The sequence below is a fragment of the Haplochromis burtoni genome, unplaced genomic scaffold (genome assembly GCF_018398535.1).
Source record: "Haplochromis burtoni strain Fernald_Lab_line unplaced genomic scaffold, NCSU_Asbu1 Contig_261, whole genome shotgun sequence".
Lineage (NCBI taxonomy): Eukaryota > Metazoa > Chordata > Actinopteri > Cichliformes > Cichlidae > Haplochromis > Haplochromis burtoni.
In genome coordinates this window covers 284907-305682 of record NW_024582622.1, presented here as the reverse complement: position 1 = coordinate 305682, position 20776 = coordinate 284907, and the positions used below count along the sequence as shown (strand labels likewise).

Below are 20776 nucleotides of genomic sequence, written 5' to 3'. Positions count from 1 at the left end.
CTCCCTTCACCCTGGCCAAAAAGGCTAAAATGACCAAAGAAAAAGTGGAAAACAGCTGAACATGAGAGGTTTTTGGACAAAGTTTGTGTTCTCCATTATTTAAGCACCGTTTAAGCACCGGCACCATTTCAAAAGTACCGGTTTGGTACTGGTATCAGATAAAACCTAAACGATACCCATCCCTAATCATGATGCTGCTGTAGGCCACATTATACTTCTTATTATAGATTGTGTAATCATTATGTAGTTCTAGTTTGCATTATACTTCTGACTTAGAAGAATTTGAAAATCATTAGATTTATTAGATTGATTTGTATTACATTATACTGCTGATTTACTGTGAATGAGTTACACGGTTTTATGACATTTCATACTGCTGAGTTATAAAGAGAATAATGTGTGCACGGGATCAGGGCCTTGCTTTTTTGATTGTAGAGAGAACCGAGTATACTGCACGAGAGCTTCTCCCCCACCTTTGTTGGAAGCAGAAAAACAGGCAGCCAAGGTCATAACTCAGGCTCACTGAGAGATAGAAAGTATGTGCGATTGTTTTGCCCCCTGAGCTCCAGGTGTTGTGCTAGACAGTGATCGTGATCACCGTCCGCAGGAACACGCAGCTGCTTAAAGCTGTAGCGCCCAGATTTCTTACAGCTACTTTCTGCAGCTGATGTAAGATGCAGTAAGCTGAACACAGCTTCAACCATCTGTTTGTTGAAAAATAGTAACGGGCCGCATTTTCTTGTTAGTAACTGTAACGGCGTTGTAACAATAGGAATAGTAATTAGTTAGATTACTTGTTACTGAAAAAAGTAACGCCGTTAGTAATGCCGTTATTCCCATCACTGCCCATGATGCACCATCACATTATGAATGTAAATAGTGTGGAGTCAGTGAAACTGTGTGTGTGTAGCTTTTTTCTCATTTATATAGTCTGTGCTTCCCACAACCTTTAATTATAAGTTGTGCAGTGTAACTACATTAAGTGTGAACTGTATCAATTTTCAAAGCAATCTCCCTTTGAACGGTATGAAAAGCAAAGTAATACAGACTTGATACTTTCAGCAGGTTTTTTAATATATAAAGTGAAAATGTTAGCTTGTACTCCATGTTAGCATACACATGGTTTGTTGTTAAAGAAGTGAAACTCCAAAAAGAGTGGCATGAAACAAAGTAAAAATCACCCCAAGTTGAAGCGACATGAGTCATTTTAGGAACGTTTAATTTTTGAACAGAAAGGAGTAAGGAGTACATTTCACTAAATGCACTTACAGAGCAATATCGCCGGGCTGCACTGATCTGACATGAGATTATACTGGAAATCAGATACACAGAGCAGGAATAGTGAATACAGGTAGATAAAAGAATGTGTGTGTGTGAGAAAGAGAGATGCTGTCAGCATGGCTGCACAATGAAACCAGCTTTAACCAGCAATCAGGTTAAATATAGCAGGGCTCTTCAGAGATAAAAAAATATTCCTCACAGTATTTCATTTAAGCACATCCATGCATGTCATTGTAAAGCATCCATGACACACTTCAAATGGCACTTCAACAAAGAACAGAAAGAAAAAGAAAATCGAGCGAGTTGCGTACTTTCGTTGACACAGCAGGTATCAGGAGTCGTCGAGGTTCAGACCGTGGAGCCAGAACAGCTGAGAACATGTGCTGAGCCGATTTTTCTTTGGGCTGCGTTTGATATTCGTCAGGAGTTTGCACATTACACCAGAGAAGTACAAAACCAAATCCCGGTGGATCATAATCACGAAACAAAACATAGCTGAAATCATATTTCTGTACATGAAAACAAGAAATGTTGTCTCTTCATAAGCAGACAAGGAACAAATATAAAAACAGATCATCTGGCACTACAAACACTTGGCATCTGTCAAATCATGAAGCAACAGAAGAGTGAAAATAAAAAAGGTTTTGTTGACAGGCAACGTCTTCACAGAGACAGCACAGTCAGGAGTCCCACGCTCACCTGCAGCAGTACAGTACTAGTACAGTACCAGTACAGTACTAGTACAATAGTAGTACAGTACTATTACAGTAGCAGTACAGTAGTAGTTTTAGTTCCAATCAGTGCTTGATTCAAGGTCTATTTATAAGTGAACCAAGAGTTTACTCTACCTATCTGACTCATTGTCTCTAGAGGACCATTCCCATGTCTGATTGTTAACCAACATATAAAGTGCTTTCAAAAGATAACATATTCAATTCATATCTATACAATAAATCAATAATTAGAGGATATTATGTGTAGGAATTAAAGAGAGGAAGGGTTAAAAACGGTCTATTCAGGCACGAACAGAGACTCTTTCTCCTTCTCTGTTCCTTTTCTCCAAGGCTTTTTTTTCCTTACAGTTTTTTTTACTTCTTGAAGGGCGTCAGTCTGCCAATGTTGTGCCAGAAGGTGGAGGTCTTGCGCTTGGGCTCAGCCAGCATAAAGACCTGCTGCTGGGGCAAAGCAGAGGGGAGAGAGGGGTGTTTCTGCCTCAGGAGGAAGTCATAATAAGGTCTGGACACCGCTGAGGAGAAGACGAACAACAGATCATTACTTATAATACAATAATAATACATTTTATTTATAGGTGCCCTTAAGACCCTCAAGGTCACCTTACAATAGCACAAGAACAATACACTCAAAAAAGTGAAATTTGGTGGTTATTGCATTTACAAGACTCTAACATGTAATTTGAACACAATGAATTTATGTTTCTAAGGTGAACGTAATAAAATCATATAAGATCTACAAGAAATTTACCAACTTAGCGCCTCTTAAATTTATTCTTGTTGATATGACATGATAAAATCTAACAAGAGTGGTTAGCTGCCTTAAAGACTCGCGATATCACAAGATCACGTGAGATTCTAAACAACAAGAGGCAGGAAAGCACATGGTTTGCTTCGCGGTCATCTTGGAAAGGTAAGAGTGAATCTATCTTCATCCATCTTGATGGAAATACTTTTTGCACAAAGGTATCATTAGTTTGTCGATTTTTTTCAGTTCTATTTATTCACATTTGTTTTTTTGTTTGTTTTTTTTAAAAAATATCTGTTTGTTTATGCCATTCTAGCTAGCTAACACGTTAGTGCAAGAATATAGCACAATGTCATGCTAGCATGATAGCCTAATATGTAAGACTTAGCTACTCCAAATATAGATATTGGTTAAAACTTAACCTCTGCACATAAGCTAGTTTGGCTCTACCACAGAGACTGTTGTGATAAATTTACATTTTACGTGTGGGTTGTTGAAATTTGTAAGTTTGTAAGTTGCAACTGATGGACAGTGGTTTATTTAACAATTTATGTGTTTTTAGTACACTGAGGAGGAAAGACAAAACATGACCAGATATGTTTTCCTGTTTTTTAATTTTTTTGAAATTAAATATTTTTCTACTTAATAAACTTGGAGACTTGCAGTTCCCTCCTGTAAAGATAATAAATGTTTAATCTTATCAGGTGGTGAAAGGTCTGGAGAGCTGGCAGGCCAGTTCATCAAATTCATGGTGAGCTAATATTTTTCTTAAAAGTTATCACATTCCTATGTTAAAAATGTAATATATTCATTTGTAAGTGACATATAGTTTTGAGACCAAGAAAACATTGCATTCTAATTTTATGTACACATCATCTAAACTTTCTTGAATTGGGGGTATGGCATGATTAAATTAATACACAAATTACAAAACAATATTAAAATGACAGACTTGTCTAAAATGCATAAATACTATTTGAAAAGATTAAGACCGTAAAACAATAGCCTCTGTATTTCTCACAAATTCCTGGTAATTCAACTGAAAGTTCTTTAATCCCACTGCTAGGTTGTTGAGATGGATTTCTGTATATATTTGTTTTTTTCCCCCTCTGTGTATAAAGACTGATGCTGTTGAAATCAGAAGAGAATACATCGCCAAAGGTCTTTGCATGTACCTGAATGAAGATCCTGAGAAGCTAGTGAAGAATTACCTGGTATGTTAACTTGCCTGTATCCTTAACTAAGGAGATGATCAAAGATAAGCTTGAACTACATACAAAAAGTTTCAGGGGATGGGGTTTTCCTGTAAATTACCGGTGGCTGTAAAAAATACCTTTTAAAATAGGAAAAGTAAGAGCTTTAAGTTTCTCACTGGATACTACACACACCATTCTTGAGTGTTTTATACTATCATTATTATAATATCATTATAATAACCTCATTCATACACACATTCATACAAGATTTTTATGTAACATTTACACTTCAATGGATGTATCAGGAACAACTTGGGGTTCAGTATGTTACCCATTGATAGTTTTAGTATCAGATTAGAGAAGCCAGGGATTAAACCAGTAGACAACTTGCTCTACCTCCTGTGCCACAGTCACCCCTGTCACATCTCAAGATTTTGAAAGACAGGACATTGTTGAGGTATTGAATGAACTTCTCTTGAGTCAGGAAAAATATCGGGCAGTCATTTTTGATTACATTTACATTATTATAAGGCTTGAATGAATAAAGCTTTTAGGTCTTTTACATTAATGTAAAAAACATATTTACTTTTAAAATTGTTTGCAATGGACATTAGTGAGAAATCCTTATCTTTTTTTTTTGTTTGTTTTATTGTCACAGGAAGTTGATAAAAACATCGCCACTGCCATAGCAGAGACAGTCTTTGGAATCTGTGTCATTCGGTCAGAGGGTGCGGAGCCTGGCGATGACCCTCAGGATGTTGTGATTGTTCTAGAGGGGGTGGAAGTGATGGGTGAGTTGGGCAATGTAGTTCTTGCAGTGACAATGTTGCTTGGTCTGGTCTATTCACTGAACCTGAGCTACCCTCTGGAACTCAGGTACACCTTTGAGGTCCTGCAGAAGATTCTTATGGAATTAGATGCACACGAACTATCCAACAGCACACAAAGTACAGGTTCTCAAAACACAATTTTCTCGTTGAGAAATGTTCCCATTACAACAGCTACACCATGTATCTGGACCATGAACCTAAAATAATTGCAGATATTTTCTTTTTTGAAAGTGCATCTGTTGACCTTCAAAGTATTTGTATTGGTCATCGGAAAATCACCTGCTTCAGCCATTCATTGTTGTTAAAAAATTGTTTTAACAGGTTAACTTTCCACTTTGTCCACTACTTTTTTTTCTGTTATGTAACTTGTACTTGCATTTCATGTATTCTTTATACATTATGTGAAATTTGCTATAAATTCAATAAATTGGAGAAAACAAAAAGATGTGTATGACAAATTTTTATTTACCTTTTAGATGTAATAGTGAAATGTATGTTAACCAGACTCTAGACTTTGTTAAATGCTCCAAAAAATTACTCTTTAAATTAACTTAAAATAATCATGGAAAGAATTTCCACGTGATTAAATTGCTTTCTATTAGCATTAAAGACTTGTGTTGGAATAACTTAATTTGTATGAGTTGGTTCAACTCAATTAACTTAAGCTGGGACCAAATTTAGTAAATTAGTTGGAGAAAACCTACTGAATTGAGTTGGAACAAAACTCTTTAAGTTGGATCAACACTATTAAAATATATTGGATCAAAATGCAGTAAATACGTTGATTCATCAATCTTTAATTAAGTTGGTCCAACTTGAGTGCATTAAGTTGGAGTAACAGAATTGCATAATGCTAAAATAAAGCAATTTAATCACGTGGAAATTCTTTCCATGATTTTTTTATGTTCATTTAAAGAGTTATTTTTTTGAGTGTAGCAACAATACAATATAATAAAACATGGCAAAATAAAATATAGACATAAGAGAAAAAAAAGCATGAAAGTATAAAAGCAAGTATAAAAGCTGAGCAACGTAAAAGTGGACTAAGACCGAATCAATTGTATGCAGTTTTGAATAGATGAGTTTTGTGACGTGATTTAAAAGTGGTGAGAGAGTTCGTGATCTGGTGGAAGTGCATCCAAAGTCTTGGAGCAGAACAGCTAAAGGCTCGAGTCCCATGGTAGTCAGGCGAGCAGGTGGATTTACGAGGTACACCGTAGAGAAGAGAATTACAGTAATCTAAACGGGATGTGACAAGAGCATTGACAAGTATGGCAGTACTGTTTGGAGTGAGTGAGGGACGAAGGCGGTTAATATTACGGAGATGAAAATAGGATATGCATTAGGAAACAAGGAAGGGTTTCATTATGAGGGTCTGAGATTGCATTTGTTGTTTAAATCTAACTCGGTAAAAGTTCAGTATAAACTAAAGTGAGCGGCTATGAATGACAGGGAGACTTCTACAAAGAGCCAAACAGGTGAAACAAGAAAAATATTAGATATACACATAATCTGTTGACATACGCACATGGCAGCAGATCACAAAGTGTGTACTGCCAGGCGTTTCGATTCGTTATCATCTATGGGCCACTTTTTTACCCCTTTGCTCAGTTCCACTGGTGTCCACTGCAGTCGTGTAGGTAGAGCAGGTCATTTACTAATTGGAAGGTTTAATCCCTGGCTGCTCCCATCTCCAGTCTGCACAGTATCCTTGGGCAAGATATTGAACCCCAAGTTACTCTATGATAAATTGATTGGTGCATACCTTTGGGTTTCCCAGCTGGATGGCTTTTGCAGGCATTCAACATGGCCTGTTTCTTCTGGACCTCTGTGAGAGTGAACCCTGACAAAAAGAAAAGAAAAAGGTTTATTCGTAAGGACATCAGACCGACAGCATTCAAATCAGCGGACTGAAAATGTCCTTGACAAAATGAATTTAAAAATCAGAATTCTGTGAAAGTTTACTGAGTCTGTATCTGTTTAATGCATGTGCCACGACAGTGCTACAACAAACTTGGATTGCCACCATTATTATCATCCAAATGTTTTAGCATCCATTCATATGAAGACAAACTGAGCACATGTCTGACCTGTCTCGCGGTCTTGCTGGACCTGCCTCCTCTCATCAGTAAAGGCCCGGAGCCAGCGTTCTTTCTGCTCAGGCTTCTTAGCACATAGGAGGTGGACTTCATCACCAGCTAGCGAGCGCAGTTTCAGAGCATTTTTTACGCTGATGTTGAAGTCTTTCTCCTTACCATCCTCCAGATCTATTACTTCCATGTGGTCCATGTCAATCCGGCCCTTGTAGTAAAGCATGTCTCGGCGCAGGAGGTCCTGCAACAATAATGGACAGCAGATTTAAAGAAGGATTTGTTTTGAACAAGAGTAAAAAGAAAAGTGAATGAAAGCCAACAGGTTTGTTTTGTTTTGTTTTGGTTTTTTTTGTTTAGCACTGTGTCACCTCAACAGTTCTCACAGCCCAAGAGAAAACCCTAACAATCACATCACCCCCCATGAGCAACCACTTGGCAACAGCAGAAAGGACAAACTCCCTTTTAACAGGAAGAAACCTCTGACAGAATCAGGCTCAGGAAGGAGAGGCCAACGGCTGTGACCTGTTTGGAGTAAGAGGAGGGAGACTGGTTCACTTCCACTGCATGTCTTTAGTCCTGAGGTAAATAATAACAAATGACTGAATGTTCAAAGGTTGATTCTGTTCATCTGGACGTAGTGTTTTCAGTGGGAGAAGCGTTTCATCACTCATCCAAGTGACGTCTTCAGTCTCAGCTGACTGCAGGTTTCAATCTTATAAACAGTACATTTGCATAATGACTGAAACCAGCCCACTGAAGGAACAATGGGCTGGGAGGTCAGTTCCTTCATCATAATTATGCAAATTCTCATGACCATTGATCAACAACCACTGATCAAAGCCCACTGATCAATGGCCATGAGTACCATAGTCAGCAGTTCTCTCCTGGATCGGCTGGATCTTTCTTTAGGCGTCTTCCCAGCTTTGACAAATGTCCAGTTGGGATAACAACATTTAATCAGGGCCTTTTTCCCACTTTGGCACGGACTGCCTAAAGCTTGTTCGTCAGTATGAGCAAACAGCACGTAAGATGGCGGATTACAGGAACCACCTGAGATTCAGCCTCAGATGCAGACAAAACAGGATTACTCCTAAAAGTCTGCAAATGAGCTTTTCAGTTAAAGGCTTCCAGGCAACAAAAATCCTCCAGAAGGCACCGCACCAGCTGCTTAATGAATGGGTGAGGCAGACAAATTTTACCATCGACGTGCTAAAATCTCAAGAGGAGCTGATCCGACAGAGACTGACAATGCTTTTAGATGAGAGCAGACCAAACAACAAATGAAGTTTGACTTACTTGTTGTACATCGGAAACCACAGCGAAATACGGAGCGTGTACTCAATGGCCAGAAGAGGGAACGATGCAACACCGAAGATGTAGACAAGTGGGTGAAAAATTTGTCTGACAGACAGCTCACCCAAACAGAGAAAAACATCCTTGCTAAAGGGTTGAATTTTGCTGTCACGGTGAGACAAATCCCGCTAGTGGAGCTGATCACAGCCACAGAAACAGCAATTCGAAACAACAATATAAAAACAACAAAACAACACTCTCAGCATCGACCAAGTGTGTTTGAACTGTGTGTGAATTCCACCTACTTCACACACAAGGGTCAGTTCTACAGGCAGAATCATGGGTGTGCCATGGGCTCCCCAGTTTCACCCACCGTGGCCAATTTGTACATGGAAGAAGTGGAAAAGAGGGCTTTGCTATCCTACCCTGGAACACCACCAAGTCATTGGTTCAGATAAGTGGATGACACCTGGGTGAAAATCAAATCTCAGGACGTTCCACATTTCACGGATCACATTAACTCGGTGGACCGACACATCAACTTCACCAGGGAGGATATGAAAAGTGGCAGGTTAGCCTTCTTAGACTGTGAGATTTCCATCAGTAATTGGGGACATCTAAAAGCTGACGTGTACAGTAAACCTACACATACTGATCAGTATCTGAGGTTTGACACTCATCATCGACTGGAGCACAAACTGGGCATCATCAGGACGCTACAATACAGAGCGAACACCATCCCCACAGACACAGCAGCCAGGGAGGCAGAAGATCACATCAAGAAGAGTAAATCTGGTTATCCCAGCTGGACTTTTGTCAGAGCTGGAAAGGCTCCTAAAGAAACCTCCAGCCGATCCAGGACAGAAGGACAACCAATGACTAAGCGAAAACATGTAGTGATCCCGTACGTGTCAGGAGTATCGGAGCAGCTGAGACGCATTTTCTCTAAACATCGCGTTTCTGTGGCTGTAAAACCCCAAAACATGTTGCGGCAAAAATTGATCCACCCCAAGGATCGGGTCCCCCGACACAAACAGAGTAACATAGTGTACGCTGTTAAGTGCAGGAGGATTGGCAGGATTTATACATCGGGGAAACCAAACAACCAAAGAGGATGGCACAACACAGAAGAGCCACCTCATCAGGCCAGGACTCTGCAGTCTATTTACACCTACAGGCCAGTGGACACTCTTTCAATGATGAGGATGTAACATCCTGGACAGGGAGGAACGCTGGTTTGAGGGCGGAGTCAAGGAGGCCATTTACGTGAAAAGGGAAAGACCATCTCTAAATCGAGGAGGGGGCCTAAGGGTACATCTGTCACCATCTTACATGCTGTGATTGCAGCCATTCCCCAACTCTGTGAATGGGACTCATGGCCATTGATCAGTGGTTGTTGATCAATGGTCATGAGAATTTGCATAATCATGATGAAGGAACTGACCTCCCAGCCCATTGTTCCTTCAGTGGGCTGGTTTCAGTCATTATGCAAATGTACTGTTTATAAGATTGGGGAAACCCTTCAGTTTGCTTAGACTGAAGAAGTCACCTGGATGAGTGACGAAACGTTTCTCCCAATAAGCGCTACGTCCAGATGAACAGAATCAACTTTTGGAGATTTACTTACCTGGATGATTGAGCATGCATCAAGATGTAATGACTGAATGCAAAGTGGTGTATAAACAGGGGAGTGAAAAGGAAATGTTCATAGCATCATGGAGAGCCTTAGCAGTAGCCTGAGCCTATTGCTGCATATTTAAGAGAGAGGCTGGATCAAGTGACCCGAAACAAATGTTATAAAGCTTTATAAAAAAGAAAAGAAAAGTGAAAAGTACAAAGAGGGGCTGCCTCCTGAATCCAAACTGGGTGCTGGTTAATATAGGAGAGGGACCTGACAGCTAAAAGCTCTGCTTTCAGACTTGTGGCGACTTGTGGCTCCTAGAGTAGAATAGGAAACAAAGTGCTCATTTGGGGTGATATATGGTAAAATTTGGTGTTTAAGATGAGATGGGGCTTGATTATTCAAGACTTTGTATATGAGGAGTAATTTAACTTTGACTCTTGATTTAATAGCTAAAAATATGGTCTCTTTAGTCCATGTCAGAAATCTCACTGTAGGATTTTTGATCAGTACAACCTGAAAAATAAAGTATTACAATAGTCTGGCCTAGATGTCATAAATGCATGAAATGTTTTTTTGATATCACTCTGAGATAGGATGATCCTAATTTTAGAGGTACTGTGCAAATGTAAGAAAGCAGTCCTTACTATTTGCTTAATAATGTGCATTACAGGATATAATCTGGACGGCATTATCTTGGCCTCCAGTAACCAGGACAAGTATCTGGTTAGACACATGATGTAGATTGGATTCAATACACAGGGCTCAGGAGAAAAGTTTACAAGACAAAGTCAGAAGCAAAACAAAGGGATTTCCAGTTAGCGAGGCCCATGGCTCCACCACAGTATTTTCTTTCCTCAGCAATCTCTCTTTCAGTAACTCTCTGAGATCCATTTGCAGGTCTCTGCTGCCAAGTGAGCCAACACAGGAGGACTGGAGGGCCATGGCATCACATTTCTATGATTTTTAGGGCAGAATATAAAAACTTCGGCATAATCTGAATTTAGAAAGAGATAATTAGAGGTCGTCCAGCCTACAGTTTAACGAATTTGTGAGCTAACCGCTCACGCCTCCACCCACTCACTCCATTAATTGACTTCGGCGCCGAACAGAGTTTTATTGACTTTTCCCTTGCTAAGAAACTAGGCTTAACTGTTGAGCCACTGCCTCATGCTCTACGAACCTCCTCCCTGAATGGTTAGCGTTTACCAGACGTCACCCACATTACTGAACTGATAACATCATTCCGGAAATCATTCTGAGTTAATCAGTTTGTTTGTTTTTAAGGCTCCACTAACCCATCTGGTTCTTGGCTATCCCTGGCTGTTACAACACAACCCCACTCACTGACTGGAGAAATGGCTGCATTTCTAGATGGAGGGAGGAATGCCACATGACATGCCTAAGATAATGATAATAATAATAATGGATTGCATTTATATAGCGCTTTTCTAGGCACCCAAAGTGCTTTACAATTCCACTATTCACTCACACTCGCATTCACACACTGGTGGACAGCGAGGCTGCCATATCGCGCCATCGGCCCCTCTGACCAACACCAGTAGGCGGTAGGTGAAGTGTCTTGCCCAAGGACACAACGACCAGGACAGATGGTAAATGGACTAATTCTTATATAGCGCTTTTCTCTCCCAGAGTACTCAAAGCGCCGTATACAACATGCCTCATTCACACCCACTCATGCAAGCACTTCTAAACACAAGTGCAAACTAATCTACATTCACACACAGTCACACTCCGATGAACGCATTGGAGGGCAATTTGGGGTTAGTATCTTGCCCAAGGACACTTGACATGCAGACTGGGGAAGCCTAGGATCGAACCACCAACCTTCCGATCAGTAGCTGAGCCACAGCCACCCCGAGAGAGCAGGGGGATCGAACCGGCAACCTTCCGGTTACAGATGAGTTTCCCAACCCCCTGAGCTACGGTCGCCCAGATCTACCACCTCCGTCTCTCCTCTTTCCAGCATCACCTCCGCCAACACCTCCGAACCTAGCTGCTGTTCCTTCGGTTTATCATGAACTGGCTGAGGTATTTAATAAGGATCGTGCCTCCACACAGGCCCAATGATTGCGCTATTGACTTGCTATCTGGGCACCATTGCCAACCAGTCGACTCTAAAGCCTGTCCCAGCCAGAAAGGGAGGCCATGGAGGAATACATTACCAACTCACTTGTTGCTTGGATAATTCAGCCATCTTCCTCTCCTACCTTCAGTCAGCAAAACGGCTTAACGCGCGCCAAGCCAGGTGGGCCAGGTTCAGTTTCTCAATTACCTACTGGCCTGGGTCCCAAAACGTCAAGCTAGATGCTTTATCACACCAGTTTTCACCTTCTGAGGAGGCTCGAGTGGAAACACTGGTCTTTCCTAGGGGCTGTGTAATAGGAGGACTCCCCTGGGAAATTGAGTCAGCGGTATGGCAGCATTCCGAACCTGATCCTGGGACAGGACCCCTGGACCGGCTCTATGTCCCTTCATCCGTGCAGGCCCAGGTGCTCCAATGGGCATGATTCTCGTGTCATCCTGGAATCCAACGCACCATCTCGTTCCTGGGAGCCTGTTCTGGTGACTTTAGCTCAAGATGCCCGAGAGTATGTAAAAGCCTGCACCATCTATCCCCAAAATAAATCACTGACCTCTCCTCCGGCGGGCCTGCTCCAACCGCTATCAACCCCAGGCCCTCTTGATCACACATCGCCCTGGACGTTTTGACAGGCCTTCCACCTTCACCAGGAAACATGGTAATTCTGTCTATTATTGATTGCTTTTCCAAAGCAGCACATTTTGCAGCTCCCCACAGCACTCAAGATGGACCAGCTGCTGATGGATCACTTGTTCCACCTGCATGCAATCCCTTCAGATGTCGTCTCCAACCGTGGGCCTCAGTTCACGTCAAAGGTATGGAAGGAATTCTGCTTCACCATATGTGCCCAGGTCAGTCTCTCATCAGGTTATCACCCCCAAACCAATGGTCAGACAGACAGGCTGAACAAGGAACTGGAGCCCTCTTCCCATTATTCACTATGCATATGTATATATGCCCCTTTAAATAAATTTTTTCACTTTTCACTAGTTTTGGAGTTTTGGAGTCCTGCACCAAACAAACCTTGACAATTCAGTTAATGATCCATCTCAGTACATAAATACCACCATTTTTCTTCTTCCACTGACCAAACTGTCTTCTTCTTGTGGAATAAAGTGAATTATTATTGGAAAATTATAGGAATGTATTTGTATTTAGAATACAAATTAAGCCTATTAGCTTGACACATTAGTATTACCTTACACAGACACCTTGAGGGAACTGTTGTTGTGTTTTGGCGCTATATAAATAACACCTGATACACAACCATGGATAACCTTTTCTTTTGTACATTTACACTGATGCCCCTTTCTCCTGGCACTTAGGGTGATTCTTGCCACATGCTTTTATCAGTACCTCACAAAATGACATCCATAGTAGAAAAAAAGGGCACCTTTTTACAGTACACCATCTGATGGTCAAAAAGGAAAAACATTCTCTGCTGACTCTTCGCCTGAGGCAGGGATAGCTTGGTCAGCTCTCCCGAAAAGATGAGCTCAGAGCTTCTGCTGAGGACATCTTCACCCTGTAAGGTTTAAAGCACACATGCAGCTATTAGGTGCTTCTCAGACATGCTGCAGTTAATAGTAAGTGTTGGAGAAATGTTAGAAAAAAGATGCTTCATTACAAACCTCAAAATCCTCAATGGAGCTCTGCCACTGAGCGATCTTGTCGATGTTCTCAAGGCGCCGTTTTCTCTCATTTATAAGCCTGGCAACATTCTTCATGGCATTCAAAGCTGCCTCCACATCTTTGTAGTCCCTAAAGTTTAGAGAGTGACATGCATTTGGATTATAAAGTAAGTATTTGTGGTGATTCCATAACACACTCCTTATATTTTCTGTGAAGCACAACTGATGCATCCGCCATGCCGCAGAACTCCATTATTAAACAACCATTAAAGCAATCACTGAGTTGTTGAACAGGGCGTCGTGTTACAGTTACAGTATAGTGTGGTTTCGGACAACCTGTCAGAAAATGGGGCTTTCTGTAGAAAAAAAACCCAAACTGCACAAACTAAAATGCCGTGTCTGTTAGTCTTTTCAGACAGAAAAACCAACTAATTTATCAGAGGTCACCTTAGAGTGAAGTAACTGTTAACCTTCTGTGCCTCACTTCACAAAATATCTTTAACAAATGCACCATTTTATTTCCGTTCAATTGAATTTAATTTATAAAGTGCCAATTCACAACAAAAGTCACCTCAAGGCCTTTTATACTGTAGGGCGATAAAGACCCTACAATGTTAGAAAGAAAATCCCAACAATCAAATGAGCCCCCATGAGCAAGCATTTTTCAACAGTGGGAAGGAGAAACTCCCTTTGAATGGGAAAAATCTCAGGTGGAACCAGGCTGAGGGGAGGGCCAGCCATCTGCCGTGACCAGCTTGGGAGTGAGGGGTTAGAGAAGTGAGCAGAGAGACACAGAGTCATAGTTACTAATGATTGACTGAATCTTTCATGAATGAATCCGCTGTGTATAAAGCCACAGAGAGTGAATGAAGAAGAAATGGTCAGTGAATCATGGGAACCCCCCATTAGCCTAAACCTATTTCAGCATATCGAAGGGATGATTCAGTGTCACGTGATCCAGCCCTACCTATACGCTTTATAAAAAGGAAAGTTTTAGGCCTAATCTAAAAGTACAAATAGTGTCTGTCTCCTAAACCCAGACTGTGAGCTACTGATATCCCATTCCCCCCAACTCTGAATTATGATAGTATGGTATTATGAGGTCTTTAAGATAAGATGATTATTCAACATTTTGTATGTAAGGAGAAGGTTGTTAAATTGGGGGATTTACAGAGAGCCCATGGGGAGAATGTGGGAGAAATATGGTTTATCTTCTTAGTCCCTCCAGCCTTCTGTATCAGCTGAAGGCTTTTCAGGGAGATAATACTGGATTTTCAGTAGTTAACACTAGAAGCAATAAATGCATGAACTGACTTTTCAGCATTCTGAGACAGAATGTTCTAGTGATATTGCACAAATACATAAAAGTAGTTATGTGTACAGTCAAGGACATGGCCTGATTAAAAAATGACACAGGTTCCTCAAAGGGCTGCTAGAGGCCAAGGTAAGTCCAGTATCTGGTTAGACAAAATGTTTTTAAGATTCCTGCGGCCAAATTAAAAAAAAATATCTCAGTTTAGAAGTAAATTAATCATATTTAAAGTTGGGCTATCACTTAATGATCAGACTTAGAGCAGTCTTGTAGGAATGAGTTCTAAGAGACATGTTTACATGTTAGAGAAAGTCAATATAAGCAGCTATTAAAGCTGTTGTATTTACTGGTACATCCTTGGGAAGGGTGTGAAATTTACTCTAATTGTTAGAAAAATAATAATCATTACTAGTCTTTACTATTAAAGTCTAAAGGAAGACTCCATTCAGCAGAGCTCTGACTCTTTGTCAGCCTGGAAAAAGTGTTAAAAAGAAACCTATCATTGACAAATAGTAAGATGTCCCAGCTCTACAGAAGACTTTTCCTTCAGAGTGTTGGATTGTGTGTGATGAGCACACAGAGGCAGGCGGAGGTTTTAACAGAAGCGAGCCCTTTATTGAACCGATGGAACAGGTACAAAACAAAGGCAAAAGTCCAAGTGTAAATGGGAACTATTGAAAAACTAAACTTGGAACGACAGAAACCAGAACATAACAGGACACTCTGATAAGGGACAAAGGGGGACCTGACACCAGATAAACTCAGGAGGGTGGTCAGGGGAAGTGGAGACACATGGGAACACAGCTGAAGCAAACAGACGAGATAGGGGAAGCAAAACTGAACATAACATGCACGAGACAAGGGGCTGACAAAATAAAACAGGAAAAACAACACAGAGAGAGTGAGGGACACGGAGAGACTAAGACAACCTCGACACAGAAGGGAACTGAGAATGAACGAGAACTAAGAACTAGAAATATAGACAATAACCCAGGAAGCACGGGGGGAACATCAAAGGCACGAACAAATCCAGATAAATCCAGAATACTTTTCTCAAAACACAATACAATGTTGATTCAAAAGTCTAACAAACAAAACATATGATGAAACAGACCCAGGGATCCTAAACTATAGTATTGCTATGTAAAGCAAAAGACAGATATTCCAGGTCAAATTAAGGTCTTCCAAAGGCACAATATCCTCTCCAGCCTATGAGTTATGTGTTTAAGTTAAGTTAAATGCAGTGTCATTTCAACATATAAATGGATGGACTTACAACAATTATTTGACTGGGCACTGAACCTGACAAAAAAGTCAGAGACATCAGATAAACACACTGAAGATGGATAACAACTAAAACTTTTTTGACTTGTCCAGTTAGAGTGGACAAGGATAAATAGAGTTTTAATTCATCTTTAACAGTGATGGATGGATGGACGGATGGATGGATGGATGGACGGATGGACGGATGGATGGATGGACAGATGGATGGATGGACGGACGGATGGACAGATGGATGAGACGAGACAGATGGATGGACAGATGGATGATGGATGGATGGATGGATGGATGGATGGATGGATGGATGGATGGATGGATGGACGGATGGATGGACAGATGGATGGACGGACAGACGGACGGATGGATGGATGGTTGTTTGCCGATTTTGGTTTGGATTTTGCTTGTATGGGAGCAGACACAGTCTCTACGGGGATGGAGTTTTGGGGGTTTACTGGAGGGTGTTGCTATAGGTCATCAGAACAGCCTGGCGCTAAACTGCAGAGCCTTGGATTGGTTCTGCTGCAGCCCATTACCTGCATGCCATTCCTACACACTCTTTCTTCCCTTGCTTTACTCGTCACTCATTGCACTGTGCAAAGAATGAACAGTAAAGGCAAAAATCAATGAATCGATTTAGATAAATGCTGATAAAATACAGTGACCAGCTATAATGAAATAATGTATTTGCACATTTTTGGGACATTTAAGGTGATGCATTTGCATTTATATTGTGCTCTTCTAGTCATACTGATGCTGCAGTGCTTTAGACTTTCTTTTGGGCACTCCTCCCTCTAGGGCAGTGGTGGGCAACTCCAGGCCCCGAGGGCCGGTGTCCTGCAGGTTTTAGATCTCACCCTGGGTCAACACACCTGAATCACATGATGAGTTCATCACCAGGCCTCTGGAGAACTTCAAAACATGTTGAGGATTTAGCCATTTCAATCAGCTGTGTTGGATCAAGGACACGTCTAAAACCTGCAGGACACCGGCCCTCGAGGCCTGGAGTTGCCCACCTCTCAGTAGTTTGTTCACCTCCATCTCAGTTCATACATCCTCATCTGTCACACTAATCCTCTGCATGTCTTCCTTCACTACATCAATCTTTCTTCCTCCTGCCTGACAAGTCCATCTTGAAGATTCACTGTCATGGACTCTGGGGTGTTGGCCCGAGTTTGATGTTCTGTATTTGAGATTCTACTTATATGTATGCCTTTTGTATTTCTGGCGGAGGTGTGGTCCCTGGCTCAGCTGCAGGGCAGGGGTGGTGCAGTGAGCTCAAGGGGCAGTGCCGGGGAGGCTGGTGGGACAGGTGCGTGGAGTTTAGTTAATGAGCTCTCTCTCTTCCTTCGTGATATAGTGAAGCCGGAGCTGAGAGTGGGGAGGAGTGTCATAGCGCAGCTCAAAGCTGCACGCGTGGGTGCTGAACCGAACGACAAGAAACTGTCAGTAGTGTGCCACGTAAATAAAGAGAAAATAAACACGGTCAGTGTTGTGGTCCTTGTCACAGCATTTTTTTCTTTGTAGCTCTTATTCTTAGTTTTAGATTCTCCTTGTGTTATAGTTAAGTTCTTTAGTTTTGGTTTAGTGACCATTCCTGCTTTCCTTGTATCCTGTTGTCAAGTTTGTTTGTTAGACGTCTGTTGTTCGTACTTTGTGTTTTACTTTGTTAGTCATCTCTTCTGTTTGGTGTTTAATTTTCCTTCCCCCATGATTTGTGATTATTCTGATTTAGTTGAGCTGTGTTTCCCAGGTGTTTCCTCACTGCCCATCACCCTACTGTGTATTTCTCATTCCTGTATTCCCCTTATTCTTTGTCAGTGCCTCAGTTCCTCTCACCCTAGCTTGTTCCTGAATGCTTCTTCTCAGTTTCCTGTGCTGTAGTTGCTAGCTTACTTGTTTAACTTTCACATTTTCCTCATTAGATTTGTGTTATGTTTTATGGACATTTTTTTAGGCTTACAAAACATGTTGTATTCTGTTTATAGGGCACTTTTGTGTATCTGCCTTGTCTATGGACAATTTAGAATGACCATTAACCTAACATGCATGAAATTGGACTAGAAAGAAACTGGAACACCTGCAGGTAGACATGCAATTCTCCGCACAGAATCCATCTCATACTAATATATTATTCTTGTTTTCCTTTTATGGAAGTTTCCGTGACCCCTTGTCTCTATATGTTCCTCCCTGAGCCTGGTTCAGCCACACGTCTGAATATTTAAGAGGTCTTCCTGTTAAAAGGGAGTTCTTCCTTCTCGCTGTAGGCAATCATTGTTTGAAATTCAGTTTAAGGCAGAGGCTCTTTTTTTCCCTCAATCTGTGTATGTCTGAATATCCCACTAAGATTTAATGCTGCATCACTCTTAAGAATGAAGATGAAACCCAAAGGGTGTGTAAACTTAAAACTTCAGATAACTGCATCTGACCACGTGATGCCCTGGTTAAGTCTTTAGGAAATCTTAAATTCTGAAATATCTCCCACTTGTGATTCTGTTATTCTGTTATACTCACATGTGCACACGGGCAACTGTTGAAATCGAGAAAAAGTCATCATTAAGCTATTTTAGCGCTTTCATTTGGAGAAAAGCTTTGTTGGTGGCCTGACACAGAAAAGCATGTGACTGTCTGCATGGATTTTTGGATTTGTCTACTGATGAAATGTATGTCATAGAGAGGAGCCAACTGGACCCTCGCTAGCTCGGGAGCACTTAAATTCTGACAGTTTGTCAAAGAGCTTACAGTCACCTGTGCTGAGGGTTGGTATATTTGAGCAGTTCTGCCAGCTGAAGCGGGTACTTGCAGATCTTCTGAACTGGAGTCAGCAAAAAACCATCCAAAGATATGTCAATCATCTTCTGAAGCAGTCGGCAAGCCTCAAAGAAGAATACATACTTGTTGACCTTCATCAACTTGGAGAGTTGGATGCAGGCATTGGGGTGGTTGTTGCAATACTCTGAATAGATCTGGAAATCTGTTTGCTGAACACAGACAACAACAAGTCGGGCTAGAGGTGAGAGAATGGTGTGGGAAGAGTGTTTAATATGTGACTGAAAACACCTCTCAGACCTGTCATGAAACATCATAAAGCATTTTCAATTAATCAGGCAAAAAAATGTAGGTGTAATATAAGCACTATGAAATGGACAACTCAGAAGGACTGAAAGCAGAAGTGTGTGTGTGGGTTAACTGGTTTTCTAAAGGGTTTAAGAAAACCAGTTGAAGATTTTTTTGTTGTTTTTTGATTCAGCTTACATGTTCAAGGAAGCAGCAACCAATCTCACTCAGATGTGGCTGCTCCTTGTTGAACTTCTGCTCGAGACCTTTGAGGAACTTCCTTTGGAATCGGTAGATCTCTTCGATATTCCCAAAGATGGTACGAAGCTGCTCTTCAGTGAACATGTCTGTCCTTTTGCGGCACTGTTTGATGTAACCCTGAGGGACAGAGACAGGAGGAAAACCTGCTGATTTTAGATGTCAAACATACACAGAGCACAGTGTGTTCACAGACTAACTGTTCTCTCTCATGTTTCCACTTGGTTTGAATTTGGTCATTTGTACATTTCAGACTATCTCAGAGTTCAGGCCCAGATTTCCTGATACTGGTGGACAGATTTCCAAAGTTCTTTTTCCTACATGCAGGTCAGGTTTGGGGGCCAAATAAAGGGACTTAGAATCACTGACAGGATCTTGCTGGGGGGCCTTGGGCGCTGGTGGAGAACGTCCAATGTGCTTTGTTGCTCAGCATGCTGCTGTCCACTGCAGCTTGGTCTTTGCTGTTGGTTGCAGCCACTTGGGGCCTCTGGGCTTATGTTGGTTCTCATTATGCGCATGCTCACCGCCCCCCCCCGAGAGACCGGGGCACAGAATTGGCCTGAGCAAATACCCAAATTGGGCACATTGGATGACATTGGAAAATGCAAAAAAGGAGGACATGAATTTTGAGTTTTTAATCAAATTTTCACAAGCATTAAAGCTTAACTTACAGATAATAGGGTGATATGGTACTACAAGGTCATTAAGATAAGATGGGGCCTGATTATTTAAGACCTTGTATGTGAGGAGCAGGATTTTGAATTCTGGATTTAACAGGAAGCCAAAACAGGAGAAATCTGCTCTCTCTTTCTAGTCCCTGTCAGGACTCTTGCTGCAGCATTTTGGATCAGCTGAAGGCTTTTCAGGGAGTTTTTAGGACTCCTGATAATAATGAATTACAGTAGTCCAGCCTGGAAGTAATAAATGCATGAACTAGTTTTTCAGCGTCACTCTGAGACAGGATATTTCTAATTTAGAGATGTTGCACAAATGGAAGAAAGCAGTCTTACATATTTGTTTAATATGTGCTTGAAGGACATGTCCTGGTCAAAAATGACTCCAAGGTTCCTCACAGCTGTTACTGGAGGCCAAGGTAATGCCATCCAGAGTAAGAATCTGTTAGATACCATATTTCTAAGCTTTTCAGGGCCGAGTACAATAACCTCAGTTTGATCTGAATTAAGAAGCAGAAAGTTAGCGGCCATCCAGGTCTTTATGTCTTTAAGACATTCCTGCAGTTTAACTCATTGGTGTGTGTATCTGGCTTCATGGACAGATAGAGCTGGGTGTCATCTGCATAGCAGTGAAAATGTATGCTATGTCTTCTAATGATACTGCCTAAG

The 20776-nt window shown here is 41.3% G+C and overlaps 1 protein-coding gene across 3 annotated transcripts in view; it reads right to left on the bottom strand.

Moving 5' to 3' along the window:
• Positions 1 to 1202: 1202 nt before the first annotated feature.
• The window catches only part of arhgef4 (Rho guanine nucleotide exchange factor (GEF) 4), a gene marked incomplete in the record, with an annotated part of 138132 nt that continues 118558 nt past the window's right edge, over positions 1203 to 20776 (bottom strand). For all 3 annotated transcript variants that reach the window (XM_042227452.1, XM_005939303.3, XM_042227453.1), the window contains 7 exon segments: positions 1203 to 2527; positions 6552 to 6629; positions 6877 to 7120; positions 13291 to 13422; positions 13529 to 13658; positions 18867 to 19099; positions 19374 to 19553. In XM_042227452.1, the coding sequence (XP_042083386.1) occupies positions 2370 to 2527; positions 6552 to 6629; positions 6877 to 7120; positions 13291 to 13422; positions 13529 to 13658; positions 18867 to 19099; positions 19374 to 19553 (1155 nt within the window).